Source organism: Mus caroli, unplaced genomic scaffold, assembly GCF_978045245.1.
Source record: "Mus caroli unplaced genomic scaffold, Mus_caroli_1 scaffold_16, whole genome shotgun sequence".
In the NCBI taxonomy this organism is placed as follows: domain Eukaryota; kingdom Metazoa; phylum Chordata; class Mammalia; order Rodentia; family Muridae; genus Mus; species Mus caroli.
Genome location: NW_028227271.1, coordinates 32,002,989 through 32,027,964, shown reverse-complemented (window position 1 = coordinate 32,027,964; position 24,976 = coordinate 32,002,989). Strand labels below are relative to the sequence as shown.

Here is a 24,976-nt window from a genome sequence, read left to right as displayed (position 1 = left end):
ACCCAAGTCAGGGGACACACAGAAAGCAGGCCTGCAGACAAAGGGCTTCTTATTCCCATTCAATCTACAGAAGGGTAACAAAGTTACACATACTTCTTACAAATCCACCCCTGCACCCTGGAGAAACGCAATAAAGAAAGACTCACCTTCTCACCCTTTTCCCCATGGATGAAGGGTCCTCGCCCCTACAGAAGGAAAGCAGAAGGCACAGGGTTAGGGAGGGAGCATCTCTGTGGTGTGGCATCACCCAACAGTTCGAGCAACTACATATTATCTGACTACACATACTATCTCGTCAACTCTGCCTGTCACCTCTGAAAAAGATGGGCTGTTTATCACTGTGGGTTCTCATGAGTGTCTTATCAATTAATTTCCCAATAATTTAACATTCTAGATACTAATTGCTGTTTTCAAAACAGCCTTATTGTGATACAATTTGCATACCATCTGATTCACCTATTGAAAGCAACTAATTAAATGAGTTTCATTTACTTACAGAGTTATACAACAATAATCACAATCAATTTCAGAACATTTTCACTATTTCCAAAAAGAGTTCAGCCCACAGGTGGCTGCTCCCATTTCCCATTCCCAGCCCTTGACAAACACTAACCAGTTTTCCATTGTAAACATTTGTAGTAACATCCCTTTAATGACCAACTTCCCTCGCTCAGCAAAGTCTTCTAAGATTCACCCACATCATACCCCATAGTGCAACTTCCCTTGCTGCAGACTCAGCACACTTTACTTACTCATTCTTTATATGTGGCCACTAGCTTGCCTCCACTTTTTAATTAAAAGAATGGCACTCTGAAAGTGTGTGCATGAGTTTTTCTGTGAGAATACACTGTGTTTCTTTTGAGAGGGACTGAATAGATGTCTAACATGGTAACTCCACGTTTAGGCTCATGAGAACTACAGGACTGTTCTCCTGGAGGCTGCATGATTCCCCAATAGCAATGTGGGAAGGTTCCCAGTGTGCTGCATGGCAGGCTGCTCTGTCTTTCACTGGGAGTGAAGTATACAAGGTTGCAGCCACTGCTGTGGAATTGTCTATTTCTCCTTTGAAATTTACCAATTGTATGTTATACATCTTGAAGCTCTGCTGTCAATTGCTTATGTTTATTGTTACATATCTTAAAGAACCGTCTTTTCAATCCAAAAGTACCTCCTTTTATGAACTGTTCTGTCCTAAAGTCCATTTTGTGTAACATTGGTATGATCATCCTAATGTTCTGTTTTCTAATTTAAAAATGGTAATTTTCAATCCCCCCTCCTCCTTTTTTTTTTTAGTAGATATTTTCTTTATATACATTCCAAATGCTATCCCGAAAGTTCCCTATACCCTCCCTCTGCTCTGCTCCCCTACCCACTCACTCCTGCTTCTTGGCCCTGGCATTCCCCTATATTGGGGCATATAAAGTTTGCAATACCAAGCGGCCTCTCTTCCCAGTGATGGCCGACTAGGCCATCTTCTGCTACACATGCAGCTAGAGATACGTATGTGCACCATGTGTATGTATTTGTGCGTGTCTGCATGTGTGTATGGGTGTGTGTGTGTGTGTTCATATGCATATGCTCTCGTTGGGGATAGATCTCAGGGCCTTGTGTCTGCTAGGCAAGCACTCTACTACTGACCCACACTCCCAGTTCCCTGTTTGCATCTTGAATTTAAAGTATATCTTCTTTAGACAGGATGATAAATCAGACATTTTACATCCTGCCTGAACATCTGCTTTTTAGTTGATCTATTTAGTACACTTGTTAATAATGCTCTTATTGGTAAAAGTAGATTTATATCCATTAGAATAAGCATGTGAGATGTCCAGAGTGTAGGGGACACTACAAAATGGTTGGTTTCAGGCATCATAAGAGTACAACTTTGGAAAAACAGAACTCTGGGGATAGACAGAATGAGAGGCAAGGCAAAGAATACTATGGCCATGTCCAGCAAATAGAGACATGGTTTGGATGCACTCAGTGCCTACATTCACCAGGCTGTCAGTCCACACTTGCTGATCAATATGACCAGGCTGGGATGCAAGTGGGAGCCCTGTTCCTCCTACACCAGCCATGTAGACCATTGGTATAGAAAAGCAGCCTCTAACTTACAGTGTCTCCTTTTTCTCCCTTGGGTCCAGGAGCACCCATTAGTCCAATGGGTCCTGCATCTCCCTAGAGGGTTAAAAGCAAAAGGAGAATTAGGTAAGATACTCCCCCAAAGCTCTCCTAGACTTCTGTCATTATAGGCTGCTCACAGCCAACCTTGTCCCAGTTCCCTAGAAGAACTGAAGATATCCTGAAGTCATCTTGGGTGACTGTGTCATGAGGTCACCTGTCCTACCTTGGAAGGGAAGAAGCACCGAAGTCAAATTCCCTCACGTTCCTTGAATTTATTCACAAATCACAGGCCCTGCCAGACCTGAACATATGCCATACGTGGCCTTTGTGTGAATGCTTCAACAACCCTTTATCCTGGTGTCAACTTGCTGTGGAGAAGGTGTATACTAATATCATGGCATATAGATTCAAAACCAAGAAAGACAGGAAACAGTAAGAATGACAGACAGAGAGGCCAAGGTAGGACGGGAAGGTGGGGTAGTATGGAGAGGGAAACACATAGATGGAGAATACAGTAACAGAAGAAGCTAAGAATCATAGCTGTCTCCATGTCTCTGCTACCATACGTTAGCCCCAGACAATGTATTAGTTGTGCAAAAGCAAAGAAGCCCCCCCATGCAGTGACCTCCCACCCATCAGTGTTCCAAGACCGAAACAGTGACAGAGAAGGTAGCCTGCTGGAGAATAAGGGAGGAGTAAGAGGCTGCTTGCAACCAAGGAACTTTGGGCATGAGAGATTTATAGTTTGTACAGTTTTAATAACTCCTAAATCCCACATCTTAAATGCTTCTGGAATTAATCAACTTGCAAGGATTGATGCAGAATTTACTGACTTTGGAGAGATGGGCCTGTTAGAGCACATGAGTTGCTGCCCTCCTTTCTCTACATCTCCAGGCTGAGAGGTGCAGCTCTGGGCAGGTCAGAGCCTCACAGCTTGAACCCCATGTCATTTGTTCTTATTGCAGCATCATAACCAGCTCCAGGGCAACCACAAGGGAGGTAGGAGGGTGATGTAACACACCCCTGCCATGATTCCATGGAGGTTAAAGCAGAGAACACAATACCATGCAGGTACTGACCTTCTGACCAGGGAGTCCCAGAGGGCCAGCAAAGCCCCTCTCACCCTGCAGGAACAAAGACAAGAAGAAATAGTAAAGGCCATAAGTTAATTCCTCCCATCTTTCATATAAGTTAATTACCACCCCAAGGGCTCTAAAATGTGTCTTATGCTAAATCAGGTTGGTCAGATAGTGAGTGGAAAATTGCTGACATTTGCTGAGAGTCCTGCTCTCAAATGCAAACCTGCAGGGATAAATTTCACCATGATCCCCCAGTGTAGCCATTGGGGGACCAAAGGTGTAAACACAGCCAGAAACAGGGAAGGAAAATGGTCCATGTCCTCATTCATTAATGGGAACTAAAGAGGTCTCTCTCTCTCTCTCTCTCTCTCTCTCTCTCTCTCTCTCTCTCTCACACACACACACAGAGAGAGAGAGAGAGAGAGAGAGAGAGAGAGAGAGAGAGAGAGAGAGAGAGAGACATACACACACGCACATCAGAGAGTAGAGTAGAGCTTAGAGCTTCCAGGCTGTGAAGTAAGGAAATGGAGAGGGCTCGGACAAGAGGGATCAAATTTCATTTAGATGGAACTAAAATATAGATATTTGAGGAGACTGACATGTTCTTTATCTTGACTCGCCATTCCACATGGAAGAGGCAATTAGAGAACGAGTTTGTACCTTATAAATAAGTGATATAATTTATCAGTGGACAATATAAGTGAATAAAAGCAAAGTAATTTTAGGGGCTGTTATTTTATCTGAATGTATAACTTGAGTTAGAAAGAAAATAGTGATACCTGTTACCACTGCATTTGTGATGGTTTGAATATGCATGGCCCAGGGAGTGGCACTATTAGGAGGTGTGGCCTCGTTGGAGTAGGTGTGCCATTGTGGGTGTGGGCTTTAAGATCCTAATCCTAGCTCCCTGGAAGCCAGTCTTCTCCTGCTTGCCTTCAGAACAAGATGTAGAACTCACAGCTCCTCCTGCACCGTGCCTACCTGGATGCTGCCATGTTCCCACCTTGATGATAATGGACTGGACCTCTGGACCTGCAAGCCAGCCCCAATTAAATGTTGTCCCTATAAGAGTTGCCTTGGTCACAGTGTCTTTTCATAGCAGTAAAACCCTAACTAACACAGCAGTAAGATATGAAGTGTGACGTGTCCAAAGCAATTTCTAGACATAAGCTGCATTCAAATTTTAAAATAGTGAAAGACCTTGTGTGTTTACACACGATCCATATGATATAGCCACCTGTAATATAGCCAAACTGAGAACAAAAAAATGATTCTTATGAGTAATGATAACAATATAATACTAGGCCATTTGCACCTGATCCCATCACTAAAAGCAATACTCTCACTCTTGTTCTAGTTGGCTTTTCTGTTGCTCTGATAAACACATACACACCCTGACAAAAAGAAACCTGAAAGAAACTGCTTATTTCACCTTACACTTCCAGGTCACAGTCCTTCGGTGTGGGAAGTCACAGTAAGGGCACAAGCCTGAGGGCAGTCACTGAAGAAGAGACCATGAAGGGATGAAGCTTGCCCCCTCCTGGCTTACTCAGCTTGCTTAGTTTGTTTTATTTTACATGAATGGTTTGCCCTCAGGTGTGTCTGTGTACCACATGTGTACCTGGTATCAACAGAATCCAGAAGAAGGTATCACTCACTCTGAGACTGGAGTTACAGATGGCTGTGGTCCACCATAAGGATGCTGAGAATCATACCCTGGACCTCTGGAAGAGTAGCCAATGGTCTTAACCATTAAGTCATCTCTCCAGCCCTTTAGCTTCCCTGCCACATCAATTATCAATCAACATCAGCCATCAATCAAGGCATTGCCCCATACACATGCCCAGTTCCTCAATTGAGTTCCCCTCTTCCAAAGTGATATTAAAGAATGATCAGTATGACCATGTTCATAGGATCCCATTTTCTTCAGAGCAATCACAAGTGTATTCAATATATGCCAGAGTATAAACACTTCTGTGTGCTTAGGACCTCCTACAAATGTCCATCACAATGGACATTTTTCACATCCATCACCATGACTGATTACAGAGATGTAAACAGGAACCCAAAAGGACAGCTGATGACACTGAAAAGCTATAAACAAAGTGCCTCTTGCCAGAGCTGTGCTCCATTAAGAGGACTGTAACTTCTCAGGTCTCATGCCAATTTCTGACAGACACACAGATGCAGGAGAAGGAGAAGGCAGGAGCCACAGCAGCTTCACGGGTGGGTGGGTAGTTCCTCCACATGGCCTATTTCAGTGAGTAGGTCTTCTTGTTCACCTGTTCATAGGAAGATGGTTAGCTCCCTAGGGTGACCCAGGTCTCAGGATTCTCTCTCCCTAACCAGACAGCAGACCAAGACTCACAGAGGCCATATTCTGCGGTCTTAAAAATCTCAGTGAAACCCAGCATGAAGGACATAGCAGGTGTTTATTGTCCATGGCCAGGAACTATGACTGATGATGTGGCTAGGTTATCAGGTGATGGCACCCACAATAAGATGCTGAGACTACAACAACAACACAGCTTAATTGGTAGAGCCTCATTCTGCGAAGGGAATGTGAGGATGTGTGCCTTTGCCCATCACTCCCATCTGTCTACCTTACTAGCCATCTGCCTTTTCAGACGATTTATCCATCAATTCAAGCACTATACAATAGCCCCCTCCCCAGTGTCAAGATGCACAGTAGTTGCCAAGACAGGGACAATATTCAATCTCTATCAACCGGAACTTAGGACTGTATAAAAGAAAAATCAAGGAAATATTATCAGTCCAGTGCGGCCATGGTTGCAGTACATCGAAGCCTTAGGGGAGAAAATGGACTTAGAAAAGAAGGTTCTGGATAGTCATTGAATGGGGAGGGGGTGAATGGCAAGGGAAGAAAGGAAACACAGAGGGACATCACAGACAACATCATGCTTAGCAAAGACTTGCTCACTGCTTGTGCTGTAGACGAAGAGCAGATGCCACCTAGGGAAAGCTGCTCAAGGAAAGAGAAAAATGTCTCAGGCAGGAAGTACAATAGCTTCATATGGCCAAAGGTGAGAGATATGATGGCCCGTGCAGGAAACCAGCAGTTTTTTTATCTGATGTGGGCACTAAGAGGGAGACTGCGACATGAGATTAGGAGCACTATGGGTGTGTCATGGGTCACTCAGGAATGGAAGGAGTGGACAGGGATCCTTAAACCATGCCAAGAAGAACAGTGGAGAGCCAGGCACTCATGAGTTAGACAGTGGGAAGAAGAGTAGCCTACAGGGGATGCCTCTGGGGATGAGAAGCAGTGACCACATGGGACCCACCAGGATCCAGGAGGAAGCCTCTGACTGGGGAGGGTGGGTTTGGTTGCATCTTCTCTCTGTATACAGCAGCAGAAGAGCAAAGCCTCCCCACACCCTTTCCCACAGGAGCTCTAACTGAAGGATGATTCAGGAGGATGTGGATCTAGACAGCTGCTTGAGACTTCACTGGCACGTGGAATGGATCTGTGCACGGTGAGCCTGAATCTGCAGCTCAAAGAGCAGCTGCCTAGCCTGAGTGTGCTGATCCCAACTCTTTTTTTTTTTTTTTTTTTTTTTGGTTTTTCAAGACAGGGTTTCTCTGTATAGCCCTGGCTGTCCTGGAACTCACTTGTAGACCAGGCTGGCCTCAAACTCAGAAATCGGCCTGCCTCTGCCTCCCGAGTTCTGGGATTAAAGGCGTGCGTCACCATTGCCCGGCCCAACTCTTTTTTTCTGACTGCTTCTTCTCTAACATAGGCACGGGGCATGGAGCATCCTAATGGCACCTACCGCCTGAAAAGAATTCCAAGTTCAGAGTGTAATTGGGATTTGGCAAGTTGAACCAGTTCTATGGCAACCTCACTTGACTAGAAGTTCCTCAGTGACTATGCCTTCCCAAGAGCCTGGCTCTCTGCACAGAAGAAGAATGAATGAAACATGTGAATATAATGGGTGAGGCAGGGTGGGGGAGGTGGGGGGGTAGGGGTGGAGAGGAAAGGGAACGAGATGTCTTACTACTGCTCAGATATCCAAAGTGTCTGATCCAGTTATCTCATCTCTCATTCACTTGGGTCTGAGTGTCACTAGTACTGGGAAAAGTGTCATAGTCCTTCGAGTGTGCTGGCACCATGCAGATGGGGCAGACACATATGTTAGACTAAGACACATTTCTGCTCCTTTCCTTACCAACCTCATAAGTGTGTGTGTGTGTGTGTGTGTGTGTGTGTGTGTGTGTGTGAAAGGTCTATAGAGAAAAAGCAAATGAAAGCCTTGGGTTCAAGCCAAGAACTTAAATGTGTCCAGTGGAATAGAGGTATGATTTTCACCAGCACGAAGCACTTTCTAAAACTCAAAATGATGCCCAAACCTTTATTCATAAACATTTACACCCACCCCACACACATAATGACACACATTCAGATTAGGGAGTATGGCTAAGCAAAGGAAACAACAAAAATAGGGATGGCCTAGAGAGAGCCCAGTAACAGATTGTTAGCTGCAGGAAAGCATTAATTACATCTAAGCCTGAGAATCTCCCTTCCCATTGTGCGCAAAAGTGAGAAACAGACATTCCAAGGAACACAATGGGGTCCTGAAAGCCACAGCGAGCCTGGCGCCATCCTGGTCTGGTAAACCAGGTGTGATGGGAGGCTCCCACTTTTCCTCACTGTCAGAGTGGTCCTGCCAGCCGACCTTGTCTGCTGCACTCAGCACAGAGACTGAAGGCTAGGAACTGAGGGCAGACTATAGAACTTAAGGTGGACTACCTTTTCTCCAGCTGGGCATGAGCAGTTGATGGTCTTCAAGAACCCGATCTGTTCGCTCCCAGGGGTGGGCAGCTGTGGAGGCGCAGGTGGCGGCTCTGTCACCACAGTCACCTGACACTGGAAGGAAAGATCAAAGAGTCAGGATCTGCCTGTCCCCTGGTGAGAGGATCGTGATCTCCAGGACTATTGAAGGAACTGGGCAGGGAAAGAAAACCTAGAAGCTTCCGAGAACATAGGAGTTAACAGGACACACCTGACAGCAGGCCTGTGGGTCTCTTAAGGCCTCACCGTGGATAGGCTACGCAGCCAAGCTCTAGACACTGGCCAGCTCATCAACCTGGAGGAACCACTTAGCTACGTTGGCCTTGGGGTTCACCATAAAGGATGGAGACAAAGGTGTTTGCCTTATCAGCTTCTGAGTCAGAATGTATGAGATAACCTAGGGAATCCTCCATCTTACAGGTTCACACCCACAGGCTCCCATCCCTACCCTCCTCTTCCCACCCTCCCTATATCCCCTCAGCTTCTATGGCCTCTTTCTTTCCTTCCTTCTCCTCTCTCTCTCTCCACATCCTTATCCAGACACCTATATCCCCAGCCCCTGCATACTATAGGAATGCAGAACAAAAAGCACAATATCGGAGCTCTTACTGTGCCCCCAAGCCTGGACTGCCAGGCACTGAACATGGAGCTCATCCTTGAACCATGGGAAGCAGGCTCCATTCCCATCTCATCTTTCAAGCATATCTTGGAACTAGGATTTGATAGAGAAACAGGGAGGAGGTGGAATTTTGAAAATGTGGGTGATGAGGTCAGAGGGGAGCAAACCTTACAGGCAAAGGCCTGGTGGGTCCAACTCTCGGTTCTGGGGCCTTTAGCATCCTCACTACTCCATCTTACTGCCTATCCCAAAGCATGGTAGTTTCCCGTCTTCTGAGCACTGAGTGCATCAATCCACTGTGACATCCTCAGAGCACCCTCCAATCTCTACCTTCCAGGCGTCCCCAAAGCTAGGTCATAACACTTGGCTGAAAGTTTTGGGGTCACCCTGACTGATACCCTGTGGTTTCTCCCAGCTCACATGGCATAAATGGTTAGAAGTAATACATGAATTCAGAATCCACACAAACACACTGAAGGCCCAATGCTACCCTGGGCCCAGTCGCTAATTCCCAAACCCTGAACACTTCACACCCCATATGCCATACCCATCTCCAGCCCACTCTGCATGTCTGCTCACCGGACCCAACGGGATGTCACAGCAAGTCTCCAGTTCTGCATGTCTCGAGTCACAGTAAATCACAATCCGCTGCAGGTCAAACTGGAAAGCAGGGTAAGGAGAGAAAAAAAGAGCTGGAACCTCCATGGTATCGGACTGCCCATGTGCTCTTAGGATCCTTCCAAGCCTGTGCTGCACTGCTGGGCTGCGCAGGAGGCTTTGCATGGCCTGTGTACCCAATTGCCATGCAGAGAAACCTGCTCTTGCATGTTTTCATTGTACCTGAATTATGGCCTTAGCCTAGCCCCCTGGCCCCACTTCTCGGCACTATAGCCTATGTACCTGGCAGCAAGCTGTAAAGTGACCACAGGCCTGGAATCTGTCTGCTTTCTGGGGCCACAGACTCTTCTAGTCTGAGAGTGGCCTGCAGAACCACTGCTTTGAGCTCTAGCTGAGGATGTCACACAGTAAATAAAACTCAGCAAACTGCTGCCCAGGTTCCCATTGCACAGCTCCCCACGTTTTGTTTTGTTTGTTTGTTTGTTCATTTGTTTTTTGCCAGCTCTGACCTGGGCCTCTCCAAGTAGTACACACTCTTTCCCATGCACTCTGCCTTCACAGCCCCACTGCCCAGGAAGACCCCTCCTCCCACTCCTGACAGGCAGGCTGCTCTCAGCTTCCACCATCCTTTTGCTGTCCAGGCTCAGGCTCACCGTTCCCACTCACCCTGTCCATCCTCCACACAGTACCTGGCTTGCAACAGCACTATGCATGTCCTTCCTTCTCCAAAACCCCTTTCCTCTAAAACAATAAAATCTCTGTAGGAACTGTGGGATGAGGTTCTGTTCCCTTGTACTCAGCTCTGGAACAGCTCCAGTCACAAGAAAGATGTGGCCCAGGCATGTGATGAACAGCTGAAAGAACCTTTAGCAAGAACTGGTAAGGGAGGGGCTCCGCCTGTGTGAGGCTAGGGGGTCTGCGTGACTTCAACCCTCTGCTTCTACCATGTGCTACTGAAGGCACATCCCCTCGTGACCTTTGACTCTCTTCAGCAGGAAAAGAGCAGATCTACTCATGTCTGTTTCATTTCCTGTAGAGACAACAATTCAAACCGGAAGAAACTGACAGAATGCAGATTTTCGATTTTGAGCAAGGCCGGTCTTCAGGTGATAGCCTGCTTTCTACATTAGCTGTAACTCACTGACTACAACTTGGCCACCAGACAAGGCTATATAGAGCTTAAGTTCCGAGCGCCCCCCCCCACCCCCAATTCCACCACTGCCTTTGATCCTGTTACTCCAGGCACCTTAACCCTTTCTGCCCACTGTCTTCCTAAGCCCCAGAATTTCCACCCATTCTATCCTGGTTCCTATTCCTGTCTCAGAGCTATGCTTAAATTCAGTCTACAGCAGCCGTGGGCTCAACTATCTCCAGCGTCCACTCACAGTTCCAAGCCTCCCACCATATCCTACATGCATATGCTCATCCAACGGTCCGTTGTTAGCTTAGGTGTGGAATCAGGTTATAGATGGTTGAGAGCATGAGCCAGGGCCCACCAGGCTGCATCTGAGGTTCAGATTAACTCAACTATCATGAAGTCATCTCAAGTCTCTGATCCTTCATCTGCCCTTCAATGAGAGGTTGTCACAAAGCTATAGAGGGGACTGAGGGGCTCAGAGGGCACAATGCTTGTCCCACATCAAGCCTAGATAGGCCGAGGCCTCTTCCCACTGTATCTAAGGCCCCAAACCATACAGCCATAAGTATCTTTGCCCATGCAATTGGAAGGATATAAAATATGCTGACTCTCCATCTGAGCTACGGAAGTCTGTCAGAGGCCCAAGACTTCTTGACATTAGATACCAAAGAAAACCCTTCTCACTAATAAATGAAAAGGAGGGAAATGAGAGGTGGCCCCTCCTCGCTTAAGGAACCAGTTAAAGTTCCCACAGGGACACTTCGTAGCTAACTATGATGACCAAATTCAAGAGTCAGGGTAGGACCCAGACCTGCTACCTCAGAACAAATGACAATCAACTGAGTTGAAAGAGACACTGATCACTGCCCCCCCCCTTGTGAATTTACAAATCGGAGCATGTCCTTCCATCTCTGTGCCTGGCTTTACCTCCTAAGTGGCACTAAGTGATATCACACAGCACCATGATGTTGCCACAGAGTGAGGAGTTCAGAGTTCACTGTGACCATACAAGGGCTGCCACCTGTGCCTGCAATGGTTGCACAAACCAGAGTGAAGGGTCAACAAACACTGCCCCACACTAGAGCACAAGGCCCTCTCTAGTTCTTTACTTAAAAACTAGATCGTGGCTATACATCTAAGATTGATTGGCTTGTCTTACAGCAGGGAAAGGAACATCCTGATAATATTCAGGAGTCTGATCCCTGTCATTTGCACTTCTGAGCGCCACTTTGGCAGATAATCCAAAGGTAGGACCAATGGGAACTGACCAAAAGGCAAGATGCGTGTTAGAGTGAATCCCTGGGTTCCATAGTCCATGGAAACCTCTCCTGAGAATCTGGAGGGAGGCAGAGGCCTGAGAGAAATAAGCAGTAACTGGAAGGAGAAGCCTAGAGTCCCTCGAAAGGAACAGAGGAAAGTCTCAGAGTCTCAGGGGTCTCCAGCAGACACAAGCCTCAGAACCCAGGTTCTACACCTAGGAGCAATCCCCTCTCTCTATTCCCCCCATGGGTCTGAGTAACGACAAACTCACTAGCTCAGAAGTTAACTCTCCAAAATCCCACTGTATTCTAGCCCCACACCCACGTGCTGACCCTGAACACTGGCTCAAGCTAAGATTCCTGCCTTGCCTCTCTTTTCCCAGCTGGGCTCTGGGCTCTCAGGATCCCCCCTTACCAAGCACCCTCTTTCACCTCACCCTGTGCCCCTCTCTCTAACAAGCAGAGATTCCGCAGGTACAGAACTTGCCTACTTTAGCTTTTTTGTCCAGGTGTCACCTGTGGGCTGACTTCTAGGATATCTGCAGTAAGCTTTGGCCTTGTATCCTCCCTATCTCTTCTACCTGTGCTTCACACATCTACCCTCTGGCACTGCTGCTCGAAAATAGGCATATAGGCCTTTATCCTGTATGTATAAATGAACCTCCTTTTGGAAGCTACCCACATTCTCTCTCAATCCCCCCCACCCTCACAGCTACCATGCCTTGCTTAGTTTGGGCACCCAGACATAAGGTTCCATAATACACAATGTCAATGTCTACTGTGGCATTTACCTAACCACACCGAATGATCTCAATGAGTCTTCCTTCCATAGAAATCCTGGGTTTGTTAAATTCACATATCTTTTTTTTTTCCTATTCAGATTCATCTATCAGACAGGCAACGCCTATACAGAAGTCAGAGAAGTAGCATCTATCATGGTAGAGCTTGCACTGTCTCCAACATACAGTAAGCACCAAATGGCTCCTCTAATTCTGCTGCTGCTGCTTCCGATATGGCCTGGAAGGACCAGGTTGCTATGGAAAGAATACAGGATTTATACTTGCAAGCCCTCTCCATGTTCTCCCACTCCAGGATGGTATGGTACCGCTTGACTATGATTTGTGCTTCTGTGTATTTATGTGTATTGGGTGTATGGGTATTTGACTGTACTTGTCAAAGTATGGTTGTCTCTTGACACCCAAGGAGCCCTCATCACACCCAAATTCAATGATGTTCAGGCTCTTTATTTTAAAGAGAACTGGTGTTTGCATGTCAATCTTGTGCTCCCTTGTAGGTACCAATATCACCAATGTCCAGCAGAGAGCCTAGTAAACCAAAGAATCTCAATGTATACACAACAAATAGCTCAATGGGTGAATGAGTGAGTGAATGAAGGGATGAGTGAATGAATGGGAAATTTGGACTCCAGCATGCTCCTTTCTGAGTAAGAGTCGTCTCTCCTCAGAAAGTCCAGGTGATGATTCATAAATAGATAATAAATTAGAACTACAGATGTGGGGGACACTGAGGCACCTAGAGTCTGAGGTCCCCTCTGGTAGCCCTGGCACTAACGTTAAGAGCCTCTCAGGTACTCACATCAATGGGCACGCTGTCATAGAGACGTTTGCCAATCACAGTCTTGCCCTGGATGTCGATATTCTCCCTCTCCTCAATAGGCAGCGTCTGAACCAGCACACAGTCAATGTAGAGGGACACATTCTGGGCCTGGATGCTTAGAGCCATCTTGTGCCAGTCACGGTCAAAGAGGTCATCAACTCGGGGGCCTCGGAAGACCACCCGGACAGCATCCTTCATGGCACCCACAGCGTTGTACTCAACTGCCTTGTTCTCACCATCCAGCCGGATAGAGACCTAAGGAGACAGACGCGGAGAATCCTTGAACATCTACACATGATGTGCCCTGAGCATCCTGGGGCAAAGCATAGGCAGAAGTGGGGAGGGGCAGAGTCAGTCCTGAGCCCTATGCAATATAAATGCCAGGTGCCAGTCTGCAGGCAGATGGGCAACCTCTCCTGTCTCTCATCTAGAGGACTCAACTGAAGCTCTAAGAGAATGAAGCCTCTTGTTGGCCTTGGCTATCCCAGTCACTCCTGCCTGCACACTCAACCCTTTGCAATTTTCTGGCACAGAATCAGCACACAGGGTTGTCTAACTGTTTGGCTTCTCCAGAATATAGTGTCACCTTCAACGTTCATGTTCAAGAACTGCACAAACAAAACAAACAAACCCCACACAAAATTATCTCATAACGTTTTAAAGTGCATTTACGATTTTCATAGTGACCTGTGGCTGCCCAATAGGCTACCACTGCAAGGATGGTCACTTTTGTTTGCTTTTGGAGGGATGAATAGTCACGTTTTCAGTCATGCTTTCTCTTCTTTCTCCCCTCCAGAATGAACACACTGTGTGACAGGGAGGCCAGGTACCAGGAATGCAACAGTGAATGGGTTCAGACACGGACAATGCATGAACACAGGGCATTAACTAAGGGTAGTCTTCACCTGCCCTGAGAGCCCCCTGCCTGCATTCTTCTGAGTTTACTAATCCAGATTTGCCTTAGCAAATCCTTGCTGGCTCCCCTTTCTTTTCTGCCACATCCCCACAAGTAACTCTATCCACTTCATCATGTTTGTTGTTGTTGTTGTTGTTGTTGTTTTAGTTCAGTACATAAATAGTGCCTGATCATCCGAAACCAGGAGTTCATTTTAACACTTTGTGACCTCAGACAGGTTATTCAACTTCTCTGCACTGTTATTTTCATTTGTAAGATGGTATTGATAGTGGCACGTACACCACAGGCTTGCTAAGGGTTCAATATGTAAGTATACATGTACGCATTTTACATAGTACTTATATGCCAGGCTCTGGTCTAAATCTTAATTACAATAACTTAAGCAGGTAAGATCCCAGAAACTGCAGTCTTTTCTAGTGGTCCTGGTTTGTTTCCTATTGCTCTGATAAAGAATATTCACAGCACAGCCCTGGTCTTCTAAGTTCTGCTTCAGGCTCAACCTCCCTTCTACACAACCAAAGGGTACCTCAGATTTTTAACTGGTTCACATGCATATGTACTACAGGTATCATAAATAGCCGAAAACAAGGGTCTCCTTTCTAATCACCTAACATAGCTCATCTGGTGTAAGTGTTCCATGATTGAACACAGTCCTCTCTTTCTTCAGGGTAGGCTCACAGACCTGAATCCTGGCCCTAACAATCTTTGGAGATCCCCGAAGGCTTGGATTTCCCTCTGATGTTTCTGTCTCTAGCACAAAAGGAAGCAACATAGGCCCAAGAAGTGTGTCCAGCAACACTAGCTGGGTAACTTCCTGGAGTCCACTTCATCTCTCAGCAAGTGGTGATAGCTCTATTTCCAAGATATATCTAAACTTTGTTCAATCCAGAGGGAGGGGGCAGCAGTCATGGCAGACAGAGAGTACAAAGCTCTGCAAATGCCATGAAAGAAAAGACCCAGACTGTGGAGGTGGTGTGGGCTCACCAGACAAGAATGTCATGGCAGGTGCCCAGTCCTACCCTGCCAGACCAGAGGAATTGGAAAAGCAAATCTATAGTTAACAGGCATTGGCAGCAGAAAGGAACCCAGAGCCGACAGAAGCCTGTCAATGCTTTCAGTCTCCCACACATAGGAAACTCTATCCCTCCATGGTCAGCACTGAAAATGAGTTTGTATCTCCGTGTGACTGCAGATGCTATGGGTGAGTTATTCAACAGGACTATCAGACTCAGACAGGCTTAGAACAAAGGCACAGACTTGGGCCTTAACTACTTTGGTTCAAGTCTCAACTTCTGCTCTTATTATCTGTGCAAACTCAGGTCAATTCCTGAGCCTCTCTATGGCTCTTTCTTTCCCTGAGATGAGAATAGTAAAACCAGCCTATTTGCAGCACAATGCAGGGGATGCAGTGCATTAAGAATTTTGAAGCGTCCGAACCATACTAAGAGCAGTTTTGTGTTTGTAAAGAGTGAAGAACAATGTCAAGTCCAGTCTATTCTACATTCTATTCTGTTCTGTTCTATTATATTCTATATTCTGTTCTATTCTATTTTATTCATTCTGTTTTTCTATTCTATTCTGCTATTCTATCTTATTTTACTCAACTATAACAGAATATTCTATTCTGTTAAAATAGAATAAAATTAGCAGCCGAATGCCCTTGGCATTCTCCACATCTCCTCACAATGTTCTTAGCATCTTGGTTGCATCATCTCCTTTACTTATGATATGAAGTGAAGGGGAAAGGAAGATAGGCAGGATGGGAGAGAGAGGCTTAGAAAGAGGTAGGCCAAGAGATGGGAAGAGGTAGATGGTGCTGGTTGTCTCAGACAACTGTCCGTGGTTGTTGAAGGCCGCTTACTTAGAAAACTTTGTTTTGTTTCAACCCCATATGAAAACCAAGGGAGTTTCTCTCAGCTAAAAGTGAGAAGGTCTACCCATTCACATTTCCAATGAGAAGACAGGGTTCAGAGATCAGGCCTTTGTGTCTGAGAACAGGTGGGTTTTGGCCTGCTCAAGAGTGGAGGGCAGTGCTGCTTTCCTCTCAATGATGTCTTGTGTTGATGACGTTGGCTTTGAGATCCATCCCTCCTTGCTGGACTTGGTGCTGATGAGGGACTGTGGAACTGAAAGCCAATACTCTACAGGTGGATAAAAATGAGGGTTTGGAATTGCACATGTGAGTGAACTGAAGACAATCTTCTTTTATACAAGAGATCTACCCATGACAGTTTTTACTATATATTAGACTGTGCTTGGTGCTATGCAAGCATGCTTTTATTAACACCTGATTCGTTCACCAACTGTTCATGATAAGTACTCTCATTTCCCACTTTCAAGCTGAGGAAGCTAAGACTAATGGGCAGTCCCTACCACCTGACACTGAGGAGTTTCTTCCGATACGTTATGAGGTCACCAATAGAGAAGGCACCATAGGCAGCAAAGTACGTGTTTATTTCTTTGGTTAGACAGAAAGTCTCAGAGAATAGTAACTGGATATCAAACCTTAGAAGGTCTAACCAGGGAAAGAAAAGGAGCTAGACCTATGGGTTCCTTAGGGCTCCACACACTGGACCCCACTTCTGTCTAGGCTCAGAACTGAGCATCTTGCAGGAAACACAGTGATCAAGTTTGTTTCCTGGCAGAAGGACACAGAACTTGTCCTTGAGCCAGGCAGCACTGACGCCTATACCTGTGGGATGCCATACTGGTCAATGACTTGCCAGATGTACCAATCTTCTTTCCGTGATGTTTTCCGGAACCGGAAAGTTGTGACAAAGGCATACTCATCAGGAAGACCTTGGGGAAACACATCTCTGAAAACAAAGAGAAGCAGACAGTGCCAGCATTAATGTAAATGCACTAGAGAGCTGGCACTGAAATCTTTCATATCTTCTCAGTCACTAAGTCCTGGCAGTGTGACCCCTAAGGATGCCTGCAACACTCTCCCCCAAGCTATACTGATGCCTCTTACTAAAGCAGTGTCTTAGTGAGGCCTTCTATTGACCAGCACTGTGGCCCTTTCACTGCCTTTGCCTCCACTCTCAGTGCTTACCTACTGTCTCCCCACCTTTCCAATAACTGATGGTCAATAAGTGCTGAATGACCCTCCCCCAGGAATGATTGCCGTGGACACTTCCAGCTTCACCTCTTCTGTTCTGCTCTTGTGTTTATTATACCTGTGTTCCTATAACAAGTTGTTATGGCTTCAGTGTATGTCTTCACAAAATCCACGTGCTAAAATCCTAATGCCTAGATAGTAAAAGGTCAGTCATTAGGTAATGAGACTGGAACCCTTTGTTAAGAGAACCCCCTCCATGTTGTTTAGCATTTCTACCAGGTGGTATTACCATGAGAAGACACCATCAATGCAGACCTGGCCTTAGACATCCAGTCTCCGACCAGCTCTTTCAGAAACTTCAGCCACTTAGGAACCATGCATACCATGCAGGATAGTCAGCAAGACATTGGTCATCCTCTTCTCTCTGCTAGTCCCTCAACCACCATTACAGGGCAGCTCTCTCCTAGAGGTGGCCTCTACTCCAGGGACTCTATAAACTGTCCATTCTCTTCCAAATTCAGTTACTATGGAGATCCCAGAGCCAATCACTTTGTGCCTGCCCATAGCATCCTTGGACCACCTGTTCTTCCATCTCCACCAATGTCATGAACAGAGACACCTGAGCTTCCTCCCGAGCCTCAGTTCAGCCCTTCAAAACAATTTTCTTTCCTTCTTTCTCCCCATCTCTGTCTTTTCCAACAGAGTTCTGCAAAAAGGGTAACTTACTCTTTCAGAGCTCATTCATCTCTCACCATCATCTCAATTCAAAGCACCTGTTCTCTGCCTATGTGGGGATACTAGTGACAAATCCCTGTCCCTTAGCACCTACCACAAGGTCACCAGTATGATAGGCATCCTACAGGTGCTAAGAATAAAGAATCATGAAAGCTGTCAAATGCTGTTTTCATGTAAAAGCCTTTCTTTTTCCATGCTAGGCTAATTTTCTCAGAGGACACTGAGGGGCTTGTTTCCCATGGCCATGGAGAAGACCAAGTAACATCCCTCCCCTCCCTCTGGATGACCGTGACAACACCAGTGTCCTAGCTAGGATTTCCATACTATCAAAACAAAGTTTAACCCATTTTTTTGCATTTTTTCAATAAATCACATACATATTTCCCAAGACATTAATCTAATTCTTAATTTTAAAATGAGTATGTTGCAGGACATGGTATAATGAGGACATGAGCTTCCATCCCATTCCATCCTGGAAAGAATTTCTGAAGGATATGTTTTGATCTTTGCATTATAAATCAGGGAACCTGGACTCTTTAGGGTTAACTCAAGGGATGTGGCAGATAGAGTTCCCACCTGAGGGTCTGGTCTCTCCATAGCTTTTCTCTTAACCACCAGCCAACTGTTCTCTCATTCTGCAGAATCTGGCCAGGAGGAAGCCACAGTCTACCCTGGGGATGGAAGACTACCTCTGAAAACACACATAGCAATGGTTTTGCTGCTGGAGGAGAAGGAGGCTGTCTGGCCAGACAGTCAGGAAGAGAAGTGGGGCAGCATCTGGGTTCCTGCTTCTTCGATTTGCAGATCCTCAGGGATCCTTTATGTAGCTAAAAACTTAAAAGCTAAGACCGGTCCTCACTGACTCTCCACTTATGTATCTAAGCAGAGGAGATGCAGTTGTTCAATATCATCCTCTAAGGCAGGACATCATGAGGATCATATACAGACAGGAGGAAAGTTACCCATCACCTTCTGAACCTAGGCTTCCCTCAGGAGTTAGAAACTCCTTTAATCACCATGCATGTAGGAAGAGACAGGGCATCCCCACCCAAGACACTTTTCCCTTACTACTTACTTCCTTCATGAACCTCTCGATTGTTTTCTTTCTGAATACACTTTCTTATAATTTTGGATTATCTCAAGTGCGTGTACCCAAACAAACTTAAAGACGCTTTGATGAATGGCAGGTGTCCCAGGAGAACAAGACATCTCTGGTCTATGAGGCATCTGCTACATTTATGTAACTCTCTCCCTTCTGTTCTTTATTGAATGTTATTCTGTGGTGAAATTATATGTGGTGCTTTTCTGTTTCTAAGCAGTGTGGCTGGTGAATTCCTAAGGAGGGGAATGAAGTAACAGTATAGTATAGAGTCTGACCATCCTCACATTTCCCCCTAAATGAGCCTAGGACCAGGTGACACACAACTCCCCAAGCATCTGTGCACCACTGCAGAAGAGCATGTTCAGTATCTGGGAGGTCAGAGTGCAGCCCCTGTTCCACAGGTGAAAAGATGGAGCTCAGACAGGGAGTCAGGCCCCTCATTCTCCTTTACTCTCATGGGTTCCGAGCCATGGGTGAGGTGCTACCACAGTCTGAAGTAGAGTCGGCCCAAAGGATACTCAGTGAACTCAATGCTGTACTCCAGCCTCCATGGAGAGCTAAATCTGACTTCTCTCACTGTGATGAGACACTGGAAGAGACTAAGGCTTGCGCCTCTCGTAACACTTCTAACTAAGCAACAAAAATTGTCTACAAAAAAAGCAATTGTGCAGTTTAACTCACTTGCCTCAAGTTCACTATGCTCAGTGCAAGAGTGAGAGAGTAGAAGAAAGCAAGGCCTGACTTAGGAGGTTCCCAGAGAGTATCATCTACAGCCCAGCACTGGAACAAGGACCAGAGAAGGTATCCAGGATAGAGGAAAGGACACCAGCAAAGGCCTGGTAGTAGGAGGGACATGCTTGTAATTTTCTAAACATACAGGACCCAACAAATGAGGCTTGGGTGAAATAATAAGACTCCAACAGTGATCCTAAAGGCCAGTCCACCCTTTCTGTCCTCGGAGTGCGAGAAGATTAAAAAGCAATTAAAGAGTTACAAGATGGAGGAGGGATCACACAATGCAGGATCATCCTAATTTTCAAAGCATCTGTCTGTCTCCAGTGAGCATAGAGTACTCAGTGTGGGAGCACTTTTAGCCCTTCACTGGAGATGAAGTGGGATCAGATACTGGAGAAAATATAATGTCCAGGAGTGCTTCTCAACATCACAAGGCAGAGATACTCATCTCAGGTGGAGACAGGAAAAAATGAGGCATTTGGTAAAGTATAAACAAGGCCCCCAGTTAACATGGAAACTGAATCTTCACTGTCCAAAAACCAATACATGATTCTAGGAGATAGACATTTGTTATGTGAGGCCACGGCTAATGCTATATGGTGATAAACATAAAAAAAAAATGGTTGCCATTTCATGAGCTGAAAGAAAACTGTATCCATAAATGGATAAACACACAATAATTAGAAAATCATTGGTGCAATGATCAGGGAATTACAAAGGACCAGTTTAACTCCCAGACCTGTAGCTAAACTGCATCAACTTAGTGTGACTTCACCAGGCACCACGAAGTATGCTACCATCAGCTCAATGCTGAGTGATGTCCTGTGGCTGGCTGCACCCTGCTTCCCAGGGCATCCAAAGGTTATGGAAGGAGAAAGGACCACTCACTCAGTTCTCTGCACCACAGGGAAGGAACCCATCCGTACATAGGAACTCTGGGCTCCGTTTTCTCTCTTCCCCAAGATTTCCTTCACACTGAACAAATCCATCAAGTCAAAACCTGTGCAAACAGAAAGTTGGGAGTGAGTTTGGCAGAGGAAGAATAGGAGAAACACATGAAACAGCTAGTTCACTCTCTCCAAAGACAGTTATCCTGCCCACCCTCCCCACAAAAGGTGGGAACTTAGATAGAAGAACACATATTGGCAAGACAAGAGCAGTCAAGCTATGAGCCATGTAGCATCAAGTCCAGTGCCCCCAGATAAAGCACTTGGGAATGTAGACACCCATTGCCACACCGGAATGTAATAGCTAAGAGCATCCCGGTTCATGGTCAAGTACAAGACAAATGCAGGTATTCTGATTCCTCCTATTGTGGGAGGACCTCTGTTCTAGAAGCTCAAATGTGGTTGCTGACCCTTTAGAAGAGCCCACAACTTAAGATTTTCCTTCCTGCAGCCTTTTACTTGGATCTTGCTTGAACTGTGGTCCTGTGGTCTGTAGCTTTGAAATCTCATGATTTTAGAGAGAGAAATGTGAGGATGAAATAAAGTGCCTTTGCAGTATTACCTTAAGGAAAGGTGAGTACTTCAGCTTGCTTTGTTTTCCCCTTAAGAGATGAGAGTCACCTGTCTGTGTAGAGTAATTATGTCCATGGCCCATGGCCGTGGGCTTTAAACTTGGGGGGGTGGTAAGTATGAGGGTGAAAGTTTAAAGTGTCTCAGTCATATATCTATGAGAATCTGGCATATTTTGTGACAGAGCCAGCAATGCTCCTGGCTGTTGCTCAGAGGACTTAGGTGCCCAGGAGATGAGTCTGTCCTAACATGAGACCCTGGGTGAACATTATTCAGTAAGTCATAGGCGACCTGCTGAGCAAAACTCACCACACCTCCAGTGCATCCTTCCTACATCTCATAGCAAGATGCTTTAGCCAAGGTATCTTGGCCAAACCTCCAGAGAGCAATGCCTGTGCTAGATAGAGGCTGACAGTGTGATGGAATTCAGACTTGGGAGCCCATGACACTATATGTCTCCCTTTGAACTTTAGCTTGGAGGACCACACCAAATGCTCACTAAGTGCCAGTTGCTCTGAGTAACTCCCATCCCTGACTGACAGCAGGAGTACTTCCTTTCCCATAGCAAGCATTGAACAAGACTAGCAAAAGGAGATGGAAAGTTGGGTCTCCCTGGCCCTGGTCTGCTGGGACCTTAGCTGACTCACTTTCTCCCTAGATATGAGTTTTCATGTCTGTAAGCTGGGTGGAGCTTAAAATTGTTTGCCTTTCATGTTTTGTTAGTGCCTAGAACTAACAAAAATTTCATTCTAACATTATTCTTCATGGCCAGCTTACCTTCTAAGCACACTGCACTTCCTGTGTAACAGCAAGTTTGAATGTCCAGTATACATGCAGCAAAGGAGCCTTAGGCTCAGTGAGCATGCCAGAAGATGCAACCTAAAACTTGTCTGCTGACAAGGGAGAAAGAAGCACTCCCATGCACCCCAGGAGAAGGAAGGTTCTCAGAATGTTTCATGAAGCCAAAGCTCTCTATCCCCTCACAGACTCCGTGGAAGCTGTCTGACTCTGTTGGGCCTGCTTTCTTAACTAGAAAAAGGAGATGATTTCTTATTGGGCTAACAAGACATTTCAATCCAATGGTGTCATAAGGTTCCTGAAGGTAGCCAGAGCCCAGTAATCACTCAGAGGATGCCAACAGTTCCCTCTGGAGTCTGTGAAGGGAACCTGTAGCCATCTATCCTCTTAAATCCATGACATAGGAACCTTCTACCTCAGAGATAGCACCATCCTGGCTATGCAGGACCAGACTCCAAGAAATGACCAAGGCAGGCCATGAACTGCTGTAAAGCTTGTGGCATACAACTGAGGGAGGTAAACTCTTAAGAGTGCAGCCAATCCCTTCTGCAGTCAGGGTGCCATACTCCCCAACCAACTTGGAGTAAGAGCTGGCTGGGTGCCCCAGGGACCACCATCTGAGCACACTTACAGGCAAGGGGCCAGGAACCCTGAGGCTCTTGACAGGTTATGACAACCACAGGGCTTGCACACAGGCCCTGTTCCTGTAGTACACTGTAGGGACCTAGCAGTGGAAAAGATTGTTGGGGTATGGGGTCTGATCTAGAAGCTTCTGAATGGTCCTCAAACCAACACCAGAAGGAACAAGGTCAAGGGACCTAGTAGGACCTATTTGTGCTCAGAGAAAAGTAGAATAGATTAGAATGGTAATAACCTGGGCCAGCCCTTAAAGTGATCTGAGCAGTGTCTTAGTGGTTCATGTCAGTCATGGTCTGGAGTTGCCTCTTGTCAAGGGCTGCTGCCTAGAGAAAGGATGCTACCCAGTATATTGGAGGCCCTAGGGTTTATGGCAAAGGGATTGAACCTCTAGAAAAGCTCCTAGATGACACTAAGGAGCCAAATGGGGGAGGCCTAAAGGGAAAGAGGGTGTCTGCCTTCAGACATACCTGGACCTGGTCTTGATTAGAAACCCAGAAGCTACAGAATGCTTTGGTTACTCAGCCTCCACTACTGCTTTGAATGTCAGGGTCGATGACAGCTATAATACTCTCTGCCCTTGGAATACACAACTTTGGACCAGGAAGCAACCAGAAATTCAAAGCCACCATTGTTAGGTCTCAGGCAGTCCATATTTCCAAAATTGAGCTCGAGGTGGACTCTAGAAGGATTTCCAGTGGTTAGATAGAAGACACTATTCCTCAGGAACTTGTGAGACAAGACATCTGCCCACTACAAGGAGCCATTTCCCCCGTCTCTGGCAAAGGAGACACATGGTTCTCCACTGACACATACAAGTGGCAGCTTCCAACATGTCAAAGTCCATGGTTCTTAACTCCCCTCTTCGCATGTGTTTGTTCTACATCTCAAAGCCCATGCTGGCCCTGTTCACCCTACCTCTTCTCCAAACTCCCAGGCTGCTCCAGTTCATAGGCTTCCCTCCCCCAGCTACTCATCCTCCTTATAACCTAACATTCTCTAGTATCCTCTCACTCCCTTATCGCCCACCACTGCGCTAGACTGTTCCTGATGCCTCCCAATGTTTTCTCTCTCTTATCCATAATAAAACCCTCCCCGTAATGGAGTTGCACTTCTGCAGTTTCTTTACTGTACTCCCTCGCACCAATCATTACCTAAGATTGACTTTGAGATCAGCTTGTGTGTGATACAAGAGGCCCTGTCTCAAAAGAAAATTAAAACAGAGAAAGGAAAAAAAAATGTCTTTATTGGTTCCACTGAAGTCAAAGAATTGAGAGAGATAAACTTCCAACAACAAGCAATTAACTATGTGACAACAGAGTGTGGGTACTGAATTACCTACAACAACAACAAACAAACAAACAAACAAACAAACAAACAAAAAACTCAAGGGCTCGGCTTAGAGGAAGCCAGAAAGCTCTTGGATGGTAAACTGACTCTAAGGCCAGGTGGCCTGACATAGAACAGCAGTTCTTTAATTGGAAGCATCTCTGGCATTGTGATGCCTCATTACCATCCAGCTGACCACAGAAAGGGAGACCTAGGCCACTGTGCAGGGGAGATGTATAACACTTACAGGGACAAAGGATTAGCAGAGAAGTCATTAGAACTGGGGCCTCTCAGAACATTCTTCAGATCTCCTGTTGTACAGATGGGATCCAAACGAAATCAGAAATTTGATCTGCAGCCATCTGTATAACCAGCTGTAGGCTGATCTAAAATATAATGTCAATATCTTTGTCTCTTCTGTCTTGAGTTGTTTTGTTTTGTTTTAATTTTTCAAGACAGGGTTTCTCTGTGTAGCCCTGGCCGTCCTGGAACTCATTCTGTAGACCAGGCTGGCCTTGAACTCAGAAATCCGCCTGCCTCTGCCTCCCAAGTGCTGGGATTAAAGGCGTGTGCCACCACTGTCTAGTCTGTCTTTAGCCTCAATTTCCCAGGCTGAATGATCCCTAAAATGTGACAGATATTTAAGAAAATGTCTGGAAGCAAGGACTTTGAGAGCTGCATTGTTTTTTCCAAAAAGGCATCTTTAATTTATCAATTACAATGCCACTGACAAACTGGAGGATAATCTCTCTATAACTCCCTCTTCAGCCACAATGTAGCTGGGGCACTTTCTTGAGACTGGTACTTATTAAATGACATTGAAGAAAAAGCAGGGTATCTGTGCACCCAAAGTTGCACACACAGGAAACTATTGTCTGTGTTG

The 24,976-nt window shown here is 45.9% G+C and overlaps 1 protein-coding gene across 1 annotated transcript in view; it reads right to left on the bottom strand.

Annotated features, from left to right (window-relative positions):
* Col22a1 (collagen type XXII alpha 1 chain) overlaps nucleotides 1-24,976 on the bottom strand; it is a 248,560-nt gene that overhangs the window by 175,802 nt on the left and 47,782 nt on the right. Inside the window, exons 5-12 of the mRNA XM_021183654.2 lie at nucleotides 20,702-20,813; nucleotides 16,873-16,996; nucleotides 13,244-13,519; nucleotides 9,212-9,292; nucleotides 7,972-8,088; nucleotides 3,201-3,245; nucleotides 2,113-2,175; nucleotides 147-185 (exon numbers count right to left, since the gene is read on the bottom strand). Coding sequence (XP_021039313.1) covers nucleotides 147-185; nucleotides 2,113-2,175; nucleotides 3,201-3,245; nucleotides 7,972-8,088; nucleotides 9,212-9,292; nucleotides 13,244-13,519; nucleotides 16,873-16,996; nucleotides 20,702-20,813 — 857 coding nt within the window. The remainder of the gene's footprint in view (nucleotides 1-146; nucleotides 186-2,112; nucleotides 2,176-3,200; nucleotides 3,246-7,971; nucleotides 8,089-9,211; nucleotides 9,293-13,243; nucleotides 13,520-16,872; nucleotides 16,997-20,701; nucleotides 20,814-24,976) is intronic.